Here is a 20,059-nt window from a genome sequence, read left to right on the forward strand (position 1 = left end):
AGGTGATTTGAATGATGTGAACATTTAAAAATTGCAACAAGGACTTGTTTTTCTTCAATGTTTTATTAGGAATGACGGGACTTTTTGGGTGGCAAACATGGAATTCCGAGCAAACTCAAATTGAGGCATGAGAAGAAGAATATCCTGGGATAGCGCGTCACCTGACCCTAGCGCCACGTCACGCCGCGTTGGCCAACGCGCAGCTGCTAAAAACATCCTTTTCTTGGAACATGATTGTCGACGCGACACTAAAAAGAGCCTTTCCATGCAACTTTGGGATCCCAACAGGTCTTGTTCGGACACGAAAGAGTAGCTAAGGTGAAGGAAGGCGCCTACGCGTGGAGCGCGGCCGGCACGATGTCCCCGAGCAGCTGGTTGAGGGCGGCGACCTTCTCCTCCAGCACCGTTTTGTCCTTCTGGGCGTTTTTGTGGCGCTGCTCAGTCAGCTGCAGTGTTTTCATGAGCTGCGAGTTCTCCACGTAGAGCTCCTTCAGCATCACGCTCGACTTGACGTTCTTCGCCATCTGTGGGCGAGAGGACGGCCCGCCGCCACCGATAAGAAAGGCACCGGCGCCATCAAATCTCAGTGAGCCATTGAAAAGCGTGCACGTCGTCGTGTTGGCCGGCATTACGGTATCCCGCGCCGCATCAAAATAGCAAGCGTCACTTTCAACGCCGTCATCAAAAGACTGCATCGCGGAAGGACCGAATGTTGTTGGATAGCACATGAATGTGTAGTTTTCAACTTCATATCAGTATTTCAAACAAATCGTAGGCTGTCATGTTTCTTGTAACTGCACGGGAATGCCCGTCTACGAGTCACGTGACACGTGGCCCGTGGCCAGTCGTGCCGCACAAGAGCACTGACGCCCCCTAAAATGCAACTCCCGCAATTTGGCTTATTTCTCGGTTGTGAGTTCAAACGTCAACAGCGCCACAAGTTGCCAAGCCGCGCAAGACATTTTCAAATAGGACGGGGGGCTGACGATCCTTTCGAAAAAGGAAGCAAAATCCGTAGCTACATTTCAAGTAGGTGGCCGTTGGCGCATACATATCGATAGACAAAACACAGATAGAGCCGTCACTCTGAGTGTCTGCCGTGTTGAAATGACACATTTTAAAATGAGGCACGTGGCTTGTATCATAGATGCGCGTCTAGTGTTTGGAACAATCAATCTGCGTCAAAATCGCTCAAGAATTCAAGAGCGAGTTGCCTCTACACACGTCGGTACACGGCGTCTGTTTTTGGCGTGGCGCACAACGACTTTGGTCACGTTTGGCCGATTCAACATGTAGAATCGTGTCGGGATGAATGATTGCTGTGATTTGGCTGCCTGTTAGCTAGCGAATCTGTGCACTGGACAAGAACGGGAATTGACGAGTGAGGCCAAACTGTGAAAATTGAAACTATTCCTCAGAACAAATTCAAGCTCACTCATTGACTCGCTCACCTGACAGTTTCTTGCCAACCGCCATAAAACCATAAAAAAAAGAAGAATTTTGCTCATTTTTCATGTTTCCTCCATAGACACTAGCCGGACAGAAAAACGAAAAAAAAAAGAAGAAAAAAAAAACCATTCTCACGCATGCGCACAAGGTCCGGAGTTAGTTAGCGTCTCGGTAGGCTTTTGCAGTGGGTCTTCCGTCATTTTCCGGTCCGATGAGTCGACTTCGAGGCCGACGCGACAATTGGCGATGACGGCCGAACTCGGATTGGCGTGTAGAGGCCCAACAGCTAAGAGGTCCTCTCACTCCCTCACACAGTGAGAATGTTTTTTTTTCCCCCTCGCACTTTTTGCCGGGAATCGCGCGAGAACTGCGGACAACTAAATACAAATTCTGCGCCAGCTAAAGCGTGCCAGCTCGTGATGTCGTGGGCGGAGCGCTCTACCCGAAGGTGCTGCTTTATTCCTTCGCGTCACGGGCTCAATTACCGCTCTGCGTTTTTAATTTCATTATTTATTTATTTATTTTTACTCTATTATGATGGTTGTTTGACTTTTTTTACCGGGCTTACAATTTCTTGCAGCCAGTCGGGGGTTGTTTTTCCTTTAACGTGTTTCTAGTTTGTGACGAATCTGCAGATAGGAACACAAAATGAGCGGGCTGACAACGTTGCGCGAGGGCCACAGCTGGAATCGGGAGTCGGTTAATGCCTACGCCAGAACGCGGCAGCCTCCACGTCCCGCTAAAATAATCAATTGACGGCCAACCTACTGCAATCGCGGTCAAACAGGCGATTCGTGGCTAAAGGAGAGTCGCCAAGCGGAGCCGTTCACGGCAAAATTAGGCTCGCGGGAGAGTTGGCGGTCACGGCAAAGTAACCAACCGCTGGCAGGATTTCAATTTGGTGCAAAAGGATAAGCCAGCGGTTGAGAGGAATTGGAAGAGCAACCTGTCTTCTGCCGTTTGACAGTGTACGGCGAGGGATCCTGGAGTTGCAAGTACGTTGCTGCCTTGCAGTCCGCGCCTTCAAAGTGCATTTGCTGCTTGCTGAAGCGCTTTAGGCAACATACGTCCTGTCGGATGTCATTTCCCATTGTGATTCCATTGGCTGTTTTATTTTTGGGGCCACTAAAAGGTTGAAAAGTAAAGTAACATCTCCCGCGGATTTGGGCTACAAATCCAGCCTGCTACGCTAGACAGACTCGCGGTGGCCAGCGCAAGCTCCAAAATAAGTCTTCTCAAATTAGTGACGGCATTAGCGTGCCAGTGTCACGAGGAGACTGTAGGGCTTGTAGGGCTGGGAAAAAACCGAGTGTGTCACCATACTTGTTATGCCGATACCAAGTATGGACACGTTGATGAAGTAGAGATACTTTTGCTACCTCATGTTATCTTTTGCACGTTCTGTAACATGCTTTTGAAACACTAGCGGTCCTTAAAGTTCAGCTTTGTGAATGGAGTTCTATCTATTGCACTCCTGTGTATCAGGAACAGTTTATGCACTTTTCAATCGTGACACTTGAAAAAATGGCACTTAAGTTCAAACTTTGGAAACACACGCCATAGTTTGGATTAATATATATTTTTAAAATATTTAAGTATCGCAATACATATCGGATGGCAACCCAAGTCTCGGAATCCGTATCGGATTGGGACAAAAGTGGATCGTCCCAGCCCTAGGAGACTGTGTCAAAATGTGAATGTTGCCAACGTGAGACTGTGCGCGCCGGCATCATGTGGTCCGGCTTGACGTAATGTCACCGCGCTATCGACCCCTTCGGAAATGGATCGTATGCAAGCAGCGCAACTCACAACGCACATATTTGATGTTCATCGGGGTGTGAAGGACGCGGGATTTATGTGCTATAATCTTGGGACCTTTTCTTTTCCCAAGCTCCTTTTGGGTCAAATGAAGTTTTATTAAGAGTTGTGCTTATCTGTCTAGACATCCAACGTGTGCGATGTGGATTGAAGGCAAGTGCGCCGAGATGCAAGAGTGACGCCGCTTTGTTTGGCTGCGAGTGACCCGAAAATCAAATGACCGATTCCGTGTGCGATTTTGTGCGATATCGGCAAAAGAAAATCCGGTCAAAAAGCCGGAGCACAACTTGATCATTTTGTCAGCATGTCCCCTCCACGCGGCGGATCAGCCCGGCAGTCGCAAATATCCACCAAATAGCTCGTACGGGGGCGAAATGAGCCGTTTCAAGCGGCGTCACTCGCTCCAAAGCAGAATAGCTCCCATATTTCAATCGTCAATTGTATTTTTTCCCCTCGTTTGTTTACTGGCGAGACGGGCCGAAGACTAGATCATGGATGTCAGTCATCTATTTTTGAGGCTCACTTTATCTTTTTGTGGAGGAAAAAAAAAAAAAAATTGCACAACTTGTCACGTTGCTGCGGAAAGATGAGCGACTGACCTGCTGTTGGAGCTGCTGGACCTTCTCGTGCAGGACGGCGCGAGAAGCCCTCAGCTTGACTTCCAGCTCCTGCGACTTGTGCCGCGCGGCCGCCAGCGCCTTTTCGTGCTGCTCCTAAACGAAACGCAAGCTAGTCTGAGCGCTAAGATGGCACAGATTAGGTTCAGCGGTTAGCCTACTGCTAGTTAGCGCTTCCTGGCTAAGTTGCTCACCTGCTGCTAGTTTGCGCGCAGCTAAGCTACTTGCCTACCGTTTAGCGAAGTTGCTTACCTGTTGGTTGGTGAGCACGCAGCTATGCTACTCACTGGCTAGTTCAAATTTGGGTAAGCCGCTCACCTCCTTGAGGCTGATGCGGGCGGAGCTCTGGCGAGCACAAAGCCGTAGCTCCTCCTCCAGCCGCAGACTCCGCCTCTGCTCCTCCTGCAGCCGAGCCAGCAGCTGCTCTGCCCTCTCCCTCAGCCCCGCCCCTTCCCGCCGCACCAGACCGAGCGCCGCGTCAGCCTGTGCGAGGGGGAGGCGTTACCGCGGCGCCGACGCCGATGCCGCCGGAGGTTGTCTGACCTGCCCCTCGGCCTGCGTCCAGGCAACGTGCGTGCGCGCCACCTGTGTGCTCAGCTTCTGCTGATCCTGGAGCAGCTGCTGCACCTGAACACACACACGCATGCGTGCATTAGGCATGCACGCAGACAAGTTGGCGCGCGCGCGCACGCACGCGCACGCACACGCACACCGACCTGATCCAGTAGCCGCTGGTTGTGCTCGTCTTTCTCCTCGTTGTCCTTCATCAACTTCCTGTTGTTGGACTGCGCCTCTTCCGCCTGCCACCAAAGCAGACAAAGGCGCTGAGGCAGAAGCGGAGCCGCGGGTGGCCGCCTTGCGTCGCCACTCGCTAAGCCCGCCTGACTTGAATACGTCGACTTGTCCACGTTGTTTATTATACGGTGTTATTTTCTGTCTCTGCAGCCAAAACGCGCGGACCGCCAATCATCCCGGGAGAAGCGCCACAAGCACGTTTGTTTCCTCTCTCGGTAAGAATGCGATTTGAAATTGTCTCTTTTTGAAGATGCATCTCGGAGAGCTACTCCAAGGTTCGTCCGCATCACGGGCAACATTTGCTGTGAGACGTGAAGCGAACCTGCGTCGGCCCTACTGAGATAATCCAGTCCCGAGGCTCGATGCAAACCGAGAAGTTCATTCTTTGAGAAGCTCCCGTACGTGCATGCGGGGATCCGAGCGTAAAACTCGCACCGATGACTGATGACAGTCTTTTCAGGCTCGAAAGTTGTCAGTAACAATGGCCGCCCTCCGGCTTCGGCCACGTAGAGCCGATTGATAGCCGTGGCCGAAGCCCGGCCAACAGCCAATCACGGCGCAGCGCACGTTTGGGGGCGTTTTCACCTTCCCGCGCAGGTCGGACACTTCTGAAACAAGAAAACGCGAGCGACTTCCTTCCGTGTCACGCAGTCGACTTACCCTCTCGTCGCCAAGTGCGGCTTCTCTCCGGAGCTCCGCCGCCATCGTCCGCCTCTCGGCCGCCGCCGTGCTGAGCTCCGCCTCCATCTCTCTCAGCTAAGGTGCAGGAGAACATTCCATGACAAGCTCGCCACCCCACCAAAAAGACTTGCGATTGCTTTTCCGTGCCACGGGATGGCGGCAAAGCACTCTTTCTGGGCAACAAAATGAAGCCCCACCCATACTTTTTAAATCTAGAGACACGTTGGACACCGTGTGATGATGCCCTGACATAGGAGTTGAATTTGTCTCATGACCACATTCTTTCGAGTTACTCAAAACCCGGACCTCAAATTCCCCACTGGATGAATGGAAGTGTACTGTGTAAAAAATGAGGAAAGAAAAGCACTCTCCACAGGAGTCACAATTGTTCCCCTCTTATTCAGTTGCGTTTCACCACCTTGGAGTACCATTGAATTGAGTACAATTCAATGTTAGCATTAGGCCAGGGGGCCATTTTTAAGCTTCAGCTGGGAATGGCAAAAGGCAGCTCAAAGCCTCAAAGTCTGGTCGAAATGTCGGCGAGCTGCCGCTTGTAGTCAAAAGGCGAGCGAGTTCACCGCCGCAAAACGCCGCCCCTCTCGCAAGTTGACACTTGACGGCCAGTCGACTCGCTGGTTATCCGAAGGCACCCGGTAGCCGCGCCTAGGCTAAGCTAGCTCGGCCGGAAGCGGCGCGACTCGCCCGACCTTGCGCTTGCAGCCGCCAAGCTCCTCCTCCAGGCGCAGCTTCTGCTCCTGCTCAAGCTCCGCCTCTTCCTGCAGTTTCCGCACCTGAAGGCAGCACGGGAAGCGGCGGCTTTTATTTTGGAAGGCGCACCCGGCCACATCCCGGCGCGTCCGAGGCGCGCCCTCCCCTCCCCTCCCCTCCCCTCTCCTCCCCTCCTCACCCGGGCCTCGTGTCCCTCCCGCCATTCTCGCTGGCGCGCGCTCAGCTCGGCGTTGGCGGCGCTCAGCTCGGCGTTCCTGCCGCTCAGGGTGACCACTTCCTGTCGGTACGCCGCCGTCTGACACGAGCGCACGGGTCAGAGGTCACACGCCATCAAGGGTCAGAGGTCACTGGGGCACGCTCTCACCTCCTGGCGGAGGCGTTCCGCTTCCTGTCTGCTGCTCTCGCGATGCTGCTCCATCTCCTCCAACTTCCTCCTGGACCAAGCAAGTCAAAGAGCCCGTTAGCAGAGAAACATCCAAGTCAAAGACCCGTGGCTAGCTAGCGCCGCGTTAGCCGGCAACGCTTTGCGCAAAGGTGGCGAGTTCACTGGCCTCTTGTTGGCCACCTCATCGTCCAGCTTGTCAACTTCCTGCTGCAAGACGCAGAGACGCTCGTGCAAGGCGCCGTTGTCAGAGTGCGCCTCCTCCAGATGGGTCCTGCACACGCACGCACAAATTAGGGAACGCAGGTGCGTTGTAAAACCACGAAGCTCCAAGACGTCCATTCTGGGGATTGGGTTAGTGACGGTGACGACGACGACGACGACGACGACGATGACGATGAGAGCTGAGCTGCATCGCGGGACAGCGTGATCATGGCGCTTACGGTCTGAGGGAGCGGCATCGTGCTCCACAAACCTCGGAGGAGCCGTGCGGTCCCGGTCCGGGTCCTGGAGCAGCAGGACCAGCTTTTCCATCTGCGCAATCTTCATCTTGTGCTTGTCCCGCTCAAAGAGGCGTCGGTTGCTCTTCTCCCGCAGAGCTTCCATCTCCTCTTCCATCTCCACAATCTGAGCGGAGAGCTGGTCGGCCACGGCCATGTAGCCGCGCTTCTCCTGGCTCAAGCGGGCCACCTCCTCCTCCTCCTCCTCCTCCTGCTGCTGCTGCTGCTCCAGAATGCGGCGCAGCCGCCCGACGGTGCCGCGCTCCCGCTCCAGGGCCTCCCGCAGGAGCCGGACACGGGGCCCACGGGGGCCCGCGGCCCGCTCCCGCGGGGCCTCGGGACGGAGGAGCTGCCGGTCGCCGAGCTTCGGCGGCCGGGCCGGCTCCTCCCGCTCGAAGGCGTCGCCTGACGTCAGAGACCGCGGCCGGGAGACGGTCTCCTCCGCTCCGAGGTCGCCGTCGGAGTGTCGGAGCGCCTCGTTTGGCGGAGAAGGCCGCCCGCAGGCCTGCGCCTCCTGCTGCAGGGGTTGCGCCTCCTCCTCCTCCTCCGGCCTCCTCTTTTCTTCCGGGAGATGTTTGTGCTGCTCCATCTGGACATGTTCCTTCTCTTGCAGCCCCCTCTTCTCCTCCTGCCTCCTCTTTTGCAGCCGGAGATGTTGCTGCTCCGTCCCGGTCTTTTGCCGGCGCAGCGGTTGCTCCCGCTCCGGCCGCCTCCTCTTGTCCCACCTGCGCCGCAGCGGCAGGCGGCGCCGCCCTCGGCCGTGATGCGGCTTCACCTGCGAGGGCTCCGGCGCCGCCTCCTCCTCCTCCCTGCTCACAAGGCCACAACGTGACCTGAAGCCACAACGACAACGGCAACGGCAAAGCAAACAAGAAACCCACACTCAAATGAACAAAAGCAGACAGACAACAAGCGAGCAAGTCGCAAACCAAGAAAAAAAAGCCAAAAGCCGGAAGAAGCGGAACAGCAAAGGACGGCAAGTGCTTGGGAACACCCACCTGAGCGTCATGACTTCCTGGTCCATCTTGAGCTTAAGCTCCGCCTCCAGCTGGTCCTTCTCAGCACTCAGCCCCCGGACCAGGTTTCCGATCTCTCGGGCGAAGTTCTGCTCCGAGTCGGCTCGCTCCCGTTGCATCCTGGGAAGTCAAGTCCTGACGTCACGTCCGACAATGCGGCGGCGGCGGCGGCGGCCGTCGTCTTGCTCACCTGCGCTCCTGCTCGGAAGACCAGCCGCCTCGCTGGAGCCGATTGTCAAGTTTGTCCAGCGCCTCCTTCAGGACCTTGACCTGACGCTCCGCCTCCGCCTTCTGCTCCTCCAGCTCGCTGATCTCCAGCTGGAAGGCGACAGGACGCGTTAGAGGACGCGTTAGAGGACGCGTTAGAGGAGAGCGCTTCACCTTGAAGGCCTGAGCGATGTCTTTGCGTTCCACTTCCATGCTCTGCCTCATCCTGTCCAGACTGCGCTCGTAGTAGTTGACCTGAGGACGAGGACGCAGTTGACCCGAGGACGAGCGGCGTACGCGGAGGTCAAGCGTGTTGGTCTACCTGCGTCTCCATCTGGACGTTGAGCTGCCGGATCTCCCGCTTGTGTTTGCTCTTCAACTTCTCCAGCGCAAATTCCGTCTCGATGCTGACGGCCGCCGCTGTCAATCGAGCCGTCAAAAGTCAAGCGCCACGTACGTACGGGCCGGCCCGCTCATTTCTGCTCTCGACACAATTAGGAGGGAAAGACTCGCTGTTGAAAGAGAAAATGAGAAGAACTGACTTGTGTCACCCGGCTGGCCGCCGCCGCCGCCGCCGCGAGGAGAAGACGAGCCGCGCTTCATGTCGGCATCGTCTGAAAAGGACAAAAGTTGTTCAGCGGACGTCATGGTCAACAGAAGCCGCGAGAGGCCGTCTGCAGCAGACGTGTTCCCCGCGCGCGCCCGCCTCATCCCGCCCGCCCGACAGGCAGAGCAGGAACTGGAAGCCAGTTTGCGATGACGCCACTTAGTTGCACCGAAAGCCGACCTGTGTTGTCGCTGTCTTTTTGAGTGGCGGGCCAAGTCGGGCTGGCAACTTGACGCCAGCCTTTCATACACAAGGCTTTCTTCCGAAAGCCCCTCTGAATAGTTTCAAGTGACCAATTTCAGTTGGGATGTCGGATTTTTGCCACGGCTTTGCCCTCGTCGTGTCTTTGACTTCCGGAAGGACGCGCTCCAACGCGGGTCAGCTTTTGGCATATTTGAAGCGAGCTACTCAAAGGGATTCCCAAGTCCATGAAATTCCAAAGCACGCGCGTCAGGCGGCGCCACCTGCCGCCAGGGCGGCGTTAGTGCGCAGAGGCCGAGGGAGGAGGCTCACCAGCGTCGGACTCGCCGCTCGACGGCGCCGCGGACCGGCCCAGCGCGGCGGCGCGCGCCGACTTCCCGCGGCTCCTCCTGCGGCTCCTTAGCGACTCCAACTCGGAGGTCAGCTCGTCGTTTTTGTCCCGCAGCTCCTGAAGGCATCACGAAAGCACACTCGCGTCCCGTCCCAGCGCAGCAAATGAAGGTGCGCCGGTCTTACTCTGCACTGGCGCTCGCGGTCTTCCAGGAGTCGGGCGACTCTGTCTTCGGGGTTGAGCGCCGCGTCCACGGCGTCCAAGCTGCCGAACTGCCAATCGGATGAAAGGTCATGTGGGCGGGCCCTCCTCCATCTTTGACGAGAGGTCGCCTGACACCGCGTCTCATTTGTTTGCCAGGAGGGACGACGGCTCCGATTACAACGGCAACGGCACGCTTCGCTTCAAGCGGCTCGGCTCGATGATGACAAAAAGCCTTATTTGACACCGACGCCGGCCTAATCCCGGCGCTTTTTTTTTTTTCATTCATTTACATAAAAAACAAAACAATATTGAATACAAATGCTCTCTGGGCTCAAATGAAACGGAGCAGAAAGCAGACAAGCCTTAGTCGATCTGCCCCTTAACATACATAACCGTAGTGACGAGCACATGCCAGCAGATGACGGCGTTGTGTCACTTTGGATCGCAGATCGGCACCGCTTTTGAGTTGAGGAGCAAGATTATCTCGGCTTGTCACTTCAATAATCGAAAATGATCAATGCGGCTGTGAATTGGCCCACACGGACAAATGGCCATTTGGCAATGTTTTCTTTTGTGTCGGTTGCGTCACCTTGTGGTGCAGCAGCTGCTTCAAGTCGGCGCGCAGACGTCGGGCGCCCTTTTCCGCCTCGCTCAGCCCGCGCTTGGCGTCCGCAAGCTCCTCCTCCAGGCGAGCCTTCTCCTAAGCGCAACGACGACGACAATCGGGCTTAAGGCGGGAGGCAGCCGAGGATGCTGAACGAGAACCCGTGGGGGGCTTCTACCTGACTTGGAGAGCCAACCGCTTTTCCCCACAGAAATTAACCTCAAAGCCCCCGCCCCCCCCCCCCCCCCCCCCGTCCCACCTTTTTTCTCATTCCATTTTGGAAGGGACGAGAAAATTTGAAAAGAGTGTAAAGAAAAACAGTTTTAGAAGATGTAATTAAGGCAAACGTCTCAACGTTCATGTCGTGCTTCTAGGGGGCGCGGCCTAGCGCGCCACAGTCAGCCGGGTTGTCCGTTGACACGCCTTTGGTCAGGTGTGAGCATCTTCCCGTGCGCTTGGACCCGTAAGCCGCCCCGCATTATTGCTGCTCCTTCTTACTTGTGCTCCATTGTCTTTAAAAGCACAACACCACCAAAGTGGATGTAAGGTGAGGTGGGCGCGGTTAACGATGGACGCACCTGCGCGGCAGCACCGAGCTCCTCCCGTAGCTCCGCCTCCCGCGCCCCGAGCACGCTCAGTTGCCGCCGCAGTTCTCGGCTTTCCCGTTCCAGCTGCTGCGCGGCGGCGTCGCTCTCCTGCTCCGCTCGGCCGCGCTGCGCCGCCAGACGCTCCCGGAAGTCCCGCTCCAGCTCTCTGCCAATCAGAGAGCAGCGTGAAGCGTACGTGACCGCTCGCGGAGCAGCATCCAGTGGGTGACTGCAAGCGCGCGGGGGCCATGGGAAAAAAAAGAAGTTGTTGAAGACGCAGCGTGAAAATAGCGGATGTCAAAGTGTGTCCGTGCGTCCTGTAAAGTGAACGGAGAGATTTATTTTCAAAAGCACATTGCATGTTTGAAAATGATTGGGAAAAGCTGCAAAAAGTGACGCACGTGGCAGTTACTTGTGGCGATACGCCATTCAACCCGTTTTCACCATTTCAGTTTTTCAGTCACTCTGGCCGCAGCTGGAAACTATTTATGCGGGCCGTACAAACACGATCCAACTGCTTGACGGAGTGTTTCTAACTCCATGAAAGCGGAAGGCTTTCCAAAGTTGCATTTTTCTTGTTCACCTGACCCTGCCGCGGCCGAGCGCCTCCATGCCGGCCAGCCGCTCGTCGGCCTCGCGCAGCAGCTGCAGGTTCCTGCTCTCGGCCCTCTCCAGGTCGGCCTTGGCCTTGTCGCGCTGGCCGACCGCCTGCTCCCGCCGCGCCCTGAAAGCACACGGACGGCGTGAGCGGCGCGAGCGGCGCGGGCGGCGCCGCGGCCACCGGGATGATGGGCAACTGACCGCAGGTGCTGGATTTCATTCTTGTAGCAGACCAGCGCCAGCTGGTGGATCGCGTTGCCGCTGCCCAGGAGCTCGTTGTCCAGGGCCAGCGTCAGCTCGCACAAACTGACGCGCTCGTCGGCGGGCAAGTCCAGCGTCTGCACAAACAAGCGCGCTACTCCTCCGACCTCATCCAAGGAAACGTGCACATTTGCGACCGTAACGCCGTCGACTCGCCGCTGAGCCGGATTAAGGAATTCTCCTCCAGCAAATAGGAATTAGGCTGCAGAGTGTGCTTCCCTTGTCACCACGGTGACCTTGAAAGAGGAGCCGAGTTTGTTCTGGCGCCACGCTACTAAGTCTGATCACCTGCCACGACCCCCGCTTCCAGGACAAAACTATGCGTCTCCAATATTGTACTTTCTAAAAACACTTTAGAGGAACAACATCATTCCAGAGCCTGTGAAGAATTCAACTTGCTGCTCGTCACAATATTAACAGCTGCAAATCTGATTAAAAGCCCAAATTGTTTTCCATTTGTGCAGTTGCAGCACCCTCTGGTGGTTCGTTTCTTAGTGCAGTTTAACTTGATGCCGCCTCTGTTTTTAAGAGCCTCACTAATCGCCAGTAGGAGCCCATGACTGGCAAAGCCTATTTCTTTGTGAATGCTGTTATGTAGAAAAACTGAATATTGTGATTTTTTTTCATTTATTACATACAATATCCTGAGCTTTTATACAGCATCGTGAGCTTTTTAATAGATCACCAACCTCCCCACAATATCCTCTAAAGTATCGTATTGCGAGGTTCATGTCGTGATATTATGGTACAGTGGTGCCTTTACTACTTAATTGGTTATGGAGGAAATGTCTTAAGTCGAAAATGTTGTAAGTAGAGACGCGTTTTCCATGTAAATGCCCTAAACCCTTCCAAGCCCCCCAATATTCAGACATAAATGTTTTATAAAGCATGAAAATGCATCAAAACATGTAACAAATACATTAGATTATTGCACAATAAATGAGAGTTGTGCATAATGCAAAAGAGTAAAAATGATGGTCGTTTACCTTTTAATTGCTGTCCTGATCGCTTTTTGCCCTCTTTGGTTCATGTTCTCTCTCAGAAGTGGGTTTTGCCTGGCGTTTTGTAAACAACTGATTTCATAACGTGGCGACTGTCGGAACATCGCGGTCATATTCTTCGGCGAGATCGACCAAAGGCATCCCTTTTTCATACCTTTCTATTATCGTTCGTATGGACAAAAAAAAGGATTCTCTCCTTTTTTTCTTTTCCTCGTTTCTAATGCGAGTAGCAGCCCACACTGTATTTTTACCTTTCGTATTTTGACATTTCTTTCATAACAAGAGGCAATATTTTCCTGTTGAGGCGTTTCGTAACTTGAACATTTCGTATGAAGAGACGTTCGTGAGTAGAGGTGGCCCTGTATTGCGACATTTGAATATTGTGACATACCTACTGTACAGTGCTCACATCTGTAGTTTGTGCTCACAAGTCAAAGGAAAAAATACAAAAATCAAGAAAGGATAATGCCCAAATGAACGATGGCCGTCATGTTGACAAAGTCCAAAGTGGAGTGACTGGTCTCGTATGTGTAGGCAGCGCTGCGTCAATCGGAAGGTAGGTAGGTGCGTGCGGACGGACGGACGGACGGACCGACCTGCAGGATGCGACGAGCGTTGCGGACGCCCTCGTCGCTCCAGAGGGCGAGCACGCTCTCGGGGCTGGCGTATCCCGAGCCGTCGTCCAGCCGGCTGAGGACTTTGGGACCCGGCGTGGCCGTCAGCGGCGAGGGCGGCGGCGAGAAATCCTCCGGCCGCGAGCCGTCCTCCGACGGCGTCTGCATGCGGAACGCGGCGGTCAGAGAACACGGCGCGCGTTTGGCCTCACACTAGTCTGCGCACGTGACTGAGGATTAACAACATGGCCGCCGGTGTCATGTGCGCTCAGGTGACCGGCGTTAAGAAGATTGGCCGTCAGGAGGGGGGGGAGGAGCTTCTGGCCCTGACCGGCCCGCCCTCAAAAAAGCGCAGAGCTTGGTTAGAGCCTACTGAGCCTGCGCACCCGCTCGGCCCCGCCCACACGATTGGCCGGCCGTCTGACAGCTGTGGCCCGGGCATCTGATTGGAGGAGGCCTACGGGTGCGCCTTGGAACCTTTCCTGGGGGATGACGTCTCAAGCAAAAGCAATTCCATTTCAACGCTGACTTTGATGTTATTTGGACGCTGTTGACTTTGCTTGCCTTGACGCCGGTTGTAATGAAATCTCGCCAATGGCGTTAACGGCGTTGCATTGCACGCTGAGCTTACGTCAAAGGGAGTGGCAATATGGCGCCCTCGCCTGGCAGCGTCCAGAATTGAGCTCTCACTTTGATCTGAGGACGGCCCGGGCTGCATCAATTCCCCCTACAGTTTCTCTACAGCCTCCATTTCGAGAACAAAAAGCCGTCCATCGAGCCTGCGACGCGTGCGACGACGCTGACCTTGTGCGGCGTAGAGCAGCGGATGGGGGCGGAGCCACACGGAAGGTTGCGGAAGTGCTCGAGCGCCGCCTCCTCCGACGTGTCACGCACCTGCGGGGTCAAAGGTTAGCACAGCATTAGCCAGGAACGGGGAAGCTGTCCCTGCAATCAGCCGCTGGGCGGAGCCTAACCCCAGCACCCGGCTCTGGACCAATCAGGCGCTGACACGCCGACTCCTCCTCCCGTTGCTCGGAAGCTGCGGCACGGGAACACATTTGGTGGGTGAACGCGCCGGGTGAGACTTTTCCATGCTAATGCTAATGCTAAGGCCAAGGACGCTGCAGGCGGCGTTGCGGCGCGCCCCCGTCCGACCGCCGAGCTCACCCGCGAGCGCTTCGCCTAAGTGGGAAAAAAAAGCTCAGCGTGGTGACAAAACTGCAATCGGCTGTCATCCAAACGAACGCCCAGGTCGAGCTTTGAAAATAGCCCAACGATGGGTCCAACGTTTTGGACTTGATGGACGTGAAGCGTTTTCTTTGAGCCGAGCGCCCATGCCGAGGAAAAGGCTCGACGGCCATAAAAGCCCAAATACGGCGGCTGTCCGTGTGATATTTTCAGAGCTCCATGCCCAACCGTGGCAGTTTGGGCGCGTGAAGCTTTTCTACGTGAGGCCGTTCCGGGCGTCCCGTCTTACGGACAAGAGTATGCGCGCAAAGTCCCAAGTACCTTTGGGCTGAAAGTGTGGCGAGGCGGCGTCCTCGGGAATTGCTGCCGCCTCCTCGTCCGACTTGAGGCTCTGCAGACAAAAGGGGCAACACGCGTTGGTGGCGTCTTCCCGCCATCGCTCATCGTCCCGCCGAGCGCCGTCGCGTATTCGCGGCGTGCTACTCGATCTGCCCACGCGAACACTTTGGAACAACGGGCGGCGGCGCGTCACTTTGTCTTTGTGCCCTCGTGACGACAAGTTGACTGCGAACGTGAGCGTACTGGTGCGTGTCGCGTTGCGTGTGCGGTTTGAGGAGGCTCGACACGCGAAAAGCAGCCGGCTTCCGCGCTGCCGGCAAAAAGACGAGCAGTGCACTTTTTGGTGAGTTGGACTTGAGAGAGAGCAAAGCTGATTGGTGGATGAGCAAGTGTGTCTTTGTTGTCGTCTGGAAGACAATCGCACGCATGAGAACCTTAAAGGAGCAATGGCGCCGTTCCAAAAGGCGAAGATGGTAACTTATAGTATGGCGCTTTTCTACCTTTGCTACTCAAGGCGCTTCACACCGGTGCCTGATGACGCAGCATCAGGAGGTTCGTACCGCTATGGGGGCGGAAAAAAAAAAAGTGTCACCGAAGCTCCTTACTCGATCGCGGTACTGAAAGGATGCCGCGGCAAAACCTCGAAGCGCCAGTAGAAGGCGTGAGCTGACAGCGGATGAAATCTTTGCATTTGTGACCACCGTCTTCTTAGCAAACTTGATCGAAAAAGGGGATTGCATTTGGGACATTTTGCAACGACAGCCACGAAAGCCAGCGCAGCACGTCAAGCGCTACTTGAGCAAAGGTGCCAGCCAGCCAGCCAGCCAGCCAGCCAGCCAGCCAGCCAGCCAGCCAGCCAGCGGCAGACTTTTGCGCCGCCGCTTTTCAGTAGCCGTCCGCCGTGCGCTCCGGCAGGAATGCGCAGGGGAGGGAGGGACCTGATGTGGACCACTTCCAAAGACCGCAGTGCTGCTGCGCCCATCCCCTTTTGGGCCAGTGGAATGCAACATGTGGAATGTCAGAGGGGCCAACAAGAAAGCTGCAAGCTTTGATTTGGGCCAAAGAAAAAAGGAGGCCACCGCGCTTCCTGAACCACGTGCCAAAAGTGCCAAAAGCTTCCACACGGACAGTATTCATAGTTTAGACAAAAAAAGGCTCCCTTGAACTGAAATGCAGCACGAATCACAAAGACACGCAAACTGCCGCGTGTGTGTGTCGTCGTGACGTGTCAACGCCTCACCTCCGCGCTGTCCAGAGAGGATGCTCGCCGCACTTTGGGCCTGCGGAGCCCGGCCGGCGACGAGCGCACGCTGGGCGGCGGCGGCGGCGCCGGCGAGTCCTGCGCCGCTCGCGGCGGCGTCACGTCGGGACGCGAGCGCCGGCCGTAACGTTTTTCGCCCTTCACGAACTTTGGCTTCACTTCATCGACGACAACTGCGTGCACACGCGTGCGGAAGGTCAATAAAGCCGTCACGTGGCCCCCCCCGCATTAGCATTAGCGCTCCTCACCCGGCTGCAGGTAGCCGCTGCTGTCGTCTTCGGACGTCAAGTCCGGCGAGCGAGACAAAACCTCCACAAAGTTGTCTTTGAAGGCCTCAAAGTCCACCTGAGGGTCAAAGACACGCGTCGCACGGGACTACAGGCGCAACAAGTCATCCGCAAACATTTGGACCGGATTGGATCTTCTCCGATGTCTGTCGTCTTCCAGCACATCAGAAAGCGGATTCTCTTTGTCTTTTTTCAAAATGAGCCATTTGCAAACTTCTGCTTTGACTTTGCAAAACAATCGTCAACATTTCTGCCGGATGTTACAAACCAAAGCGGAAAGTGTCAATTTGCCATCATGTCCTGTTTTGGAAGAAAGCCAAGGAAATCGTCAATGTTTTATAGCCCCCAAAAAATCATCGCCAGAAGAAGCGAGCTAATGGCTATTTGCGGCCCTACAGGTGGCGGCGACTGAGGTGACGAGCGTTGGTGTGCCGTGAGCTCACCCTGGCGTAGGCTCCTCCTCCTCCTCCTCCTCCTCCTCCTCCTCCTGCCATCAGCGCGTCCAGCACGAGCGGCAACTGAGCGTCCAGATGCAGCTTCCTGCACAGCGCCGTCACTTCCTTCGGGCCCAGGAAGCCCGAGGAGGCCGTGTCGCAGCTGTCGAACTCCGCCTTCAGCTGGGCCAGGTAGACGCTTTGCTCCGCCTCCTCCATGCTGCCGCATCTCGCTGGCATGCCGCGAGAGCGGATTATGCGGACATGAGACCCTTACGTTAACACCTGAGATCGACCGCCAGTCATCTGGCCCGAAACGCCCAAACTATCCAAGACAATTCAATTTCCAACAATAACAAATGGCCAGCAGCGCCAAACCGAATGATGTCTGGCGTACGTCTCTCGCAAAAGACAATTCGATACGCATTTCGATACGCGTGGGGGGCGGGGGCGATACGACGCGATTTTAAGGATGTTATGATTTTAAAATGTAACAACTCCAATCGTTTTTTTTCTTACACCTCCAAAAACTGGCCATTATACACACTAATCACCTTAGCAAACCCTACGTGTATTGTTGCGCTCCAGACCAGACTATTTGAGATCCAGAACTCAAGAAAACAAGGCCGAGACCGAGTTTGAACGTTTTAAAAACCGCGACAATTAGACACTTCAGAGTATATGCTCTTTCATTTCAATTTTCTTTGAAAGACACTCGACGGCCAAAAGGAAGGCGTCGCCGTCTGCAACATAACAAAGCACAACATCTCAGATCGCAACCATTCAAAACATCCAAAATCCTTGTGCAGGATGGATTTCAAAAAGAAGAGCAAAACAAAAAAGTTTTTTTTTAAATGCCCATTTGATGTGTTGATGTGACATTAGCTTCAGCCAAATGAGAAACCGTGTGTGAAAAGGAGATTGAATTGATAGAGGGTGGAATTCAAACCTTCAGAAATGCACAAATATTCTTTTCAGAAAGGCTAAATGAGATTGACTTGCAGTTAAGGTTAGCTTAGCTGCGCCGATGTTGTCTTCAGTTGGTCGTTGTGCCACCGTTCCAGTGAGTTAAAATCCACACATTTGCACACCGCAGAGTGGCGGCGGCGGCTGCTGCTGCTTCTTTTTTATTCCCGCACGTTGGCGTAGGGCAGAATTTCCGTAGTGCCCAAATCCGCACTTTCCAGGAGACCCCAAGAATGGCATGTTTTCTCAACTATTAAAGTTAAAGAGAGAAAGCCATTTCCAACACTTTCCATTGGTCAATAATTTGTAAAAAAAAAAAAAAAAAAATATGGCCCCAAGTGTGCTCTGAACAGTGAGCACTGTATGGATTTGTGCAAAAATGTGAAATTGACCACATTTTGACATGGGAGGTTTCGGGCCGACACCAGCGATGGCAAGTGTTTTGTGGTTGGCGAAGGCAAATTTCTCCTTCCTTTGCTGCTTGGATATGGAGCAAGTCTTCTTTCTCCACAACTGTTACTTTGGATCCAATTTAGTCATCGGAAGTCACAATGAGCAGATTCCGTGGCCACATCCAATATGGCGGAAAGGCGGCGGCGCCGTCGTCCGCATTTCTGTGCCCTGCCTGATGTGCTCCGAGTGATGACGCTTACACAAAAGCAGACTTTGCCGCAGATGGACCATCCATTTCAGTTGGGATTTTTGCTTAACAAATACGAGACGGACGCTCCCAAGAACATCCAGTATGTGCTTTGACAAAGCATCTGATTTTCCCGCGGCTCCAAATGTGTTTGTGAAAACCTATCCAGTCGGGGACCGGGCCCGCCTGCAAATAGCCAAAATCTGCCGATAAAATTGAAAATTCTCCCCCCAAAAAAACCACCGATAAACATTCACAAAACTTTTTTGACGAGAAAAAAAAACGGGGCCAAATGGGGAAAAACAACGCCGAAAACGCAAAAAATACAGAAATGTGAAGAAATACTGAACAAATATTGGAAACAAATCTGTGAGTATGTGAATTGCCGCATGCTGAACCGCGAGTATGAGGGGCTCGACTCGACTGTAAACATAACTTGGTGGAAATGAGCTTTAGTGAGACTCGAATGTATTTTCTGTGTGCGTGCGTGCGTGCGCGTTCGTGTACGTGGGGGTGCGTGTGCGTGTGTGGATGCGTGTGCGCGTTCGTGTGTGTGAGAGGGTCTGGGGGGCTGATGGTCTCCAGGGAAACGAGCCGCGCGCGGCGGGAAGAAAAGAAACTCGACAAACGAAAAACAAAATCTAAAAAAAAAAACTATGTCCAAAAAGACAACATTGGACACGTTTAAAATTGGACCGAGTTGAAGTGTCGTCCTCCATTGAAGTCGAACCACCACAAGTTTGCCATTTGATGAGTTACTTAGTAAACGAGTTGGTTAACGAGCTAGGCAATGAGTTAGTTGTTGCGTCTTACCGCAGTCAAGGTGACCTGTTTGTCATGATTTTTGTTTCATCCAAGCTTCTTGTCTTGTTGTCTTCTTTCTCTTCTCGTTCACCGGCAAAGTCAGCCAATTGTCCTCGAAGTGTGGATGCTACTTCCGGTCACTTGCCAGAACTAAACTAGAAGGGGCAACTCACAGCAGCGCGAAGAAACAGTAGCCCTCAAGTTGGGCCTTATTATCAATTCTTTATTTGAAATACAGAACAAAAAAAAAAACCTTTAAAGCGCCGTTTGTCTTCTTTGTCATCTATAAGATGAGCTTTTATTCTGAATCCATTTCCGGCACCCAGTGAGCGTGGTGCAGGACAGATTTTGACCACTTGGGGAAGCCAGACAACTGAGAAATGACGAGGAAAAAGTGTCCTCCTGTCTGTCTGTCTATCTATCTATCTATCTATCGAGCTATCTATCTAGCTATCTATCGAGCTATCGAGCACCGTATTTATTCATTTAGTTAGGTAGTTAGTTATTGTCTACACTTGTTCCGATTTGTACAAAACTTTATTCAACGAATACAATTTTACACTAATTCCGTAGTCCCTCATTCACTATATAGCCCCGTTCAGTATGTAACACTATGTATATTACATTTTTATTTATATTTATATATATTGTATTTTCTTTTTTGTACATATTTTCAAATAAAATGAATTAATTCCACGTTGTTTTCCTGCTCCCAATGTATTGTGGTCTATATTGACCTGTTGCATCGATGCACACTACTTTTCTAAGTGTATTTGGAGTAATTTGAGTGCCCTACATTTATCATCCCTGGACATTCGGACACCCCCACAAAATGGCGTCGCCCCGTAATAGTGTGCTAAATAGGGAAGTGTGCACATTCGGACACAGCCCGGGATTGTTGGGGACCCCGTGACAGGGTCCCTTGAATGTCATTCA

At 53.8% G+C, this 20,059-nt stretch overlaps 1 protein-coding gene and 1 long non-coding RNA gene across 9 annotated transcripts; one reads left to right on the plus strand and one right to left on the minus strand.

Annotated features, from left to right (window-relative positions):
- Positions 1-44: 44 nt before the first annotated feature.
- On the minus strand, positions 45-19,258 carry ninl (ninein-like). Of its 8 annotated transcripts, XM_086045358.1 has the most exons (30): positions 19,133-19,258; positions 16,723-16,946; positions 16,241-16,337; positions 15,972-16,165; positions 14,714-14,783; positions 14,179-14,243; positions 14,009-14,098; positions 13,187-13,366; positions 11,530-11,666; positions 11,312-11,452; positions 10,720-10,894; positions 10,127-10,237; positions 9,519-9,605; positions 9,315-9,450; positions 8,737-8,808; positions 8,517-8,614; positions 8,369-8,449; positions 8,178-8,305; positions 7,970-8,107; positions 6,947-7,804; positions 6,641-6,745; positions 6,454-6,523; positions 6,268-6,384; positions 6,068-6,151; positions 5,340-5,435; positions 4,601-4,684; positions 4,428-4,511; positions 4,203-4,367; positions 3,867-3,980; positions 45-524 (listed from the first exon to the last, which is right to left on the minus strand). In XM_086045358.1, exons 2-30 carry the CDS (start codon positions 16,930-16,932, stop codon positions 333-335), a joined length of 4,179 nt encoding a protein of 1,392 aa, XP_085901484.1. In that variant the 5' UTR covers positions 16,933-16,946; positions 19,133-19,258; the 3' UTR covers positions 45-332. The 8 variants fall into 8 exon arrangements, with proteins under 8 accessions (XP_085901484.1, XP_085901485.1, XP_085901480.1 ...); XM_086045359.1 differs by lacking the exon at positions 6,947-7,804; XM_086045354.1 differs by having other exon boundaries at positions 6,641-7,780.
- On the plus strand, positions 1,510-17,095 carry LOC147140305 (uncharacterized). Its single transcript, XR_015088686.1, has 3 exons — positions 1,510-2,444; positions 4,830-4,894; positions 16,678-17,095. It is a non-coding gene; the product is annotated as an uncharacterized LOC147140305 (long non-coding RNA).
- Positions 19,259-20,059: the final 801 nt, after the last annotated feature.

The sequence above is a fragment of the Filicampus tigris genome, chromosome 11, assembly GCF_054856515.1.
Source record: "Filicampus tigris isolate MCC_2025a chromosome 11, RoL_Ftig_1.0, whole genome shotgun sequence".
In the NCBI taxonomy this organism is placed as follows: Eukaryota; Metazoa; Chordata; class Actinopteri; order Syngnathiformes; family Syngnathidae; genus Filicampus; species Filicampus tigris.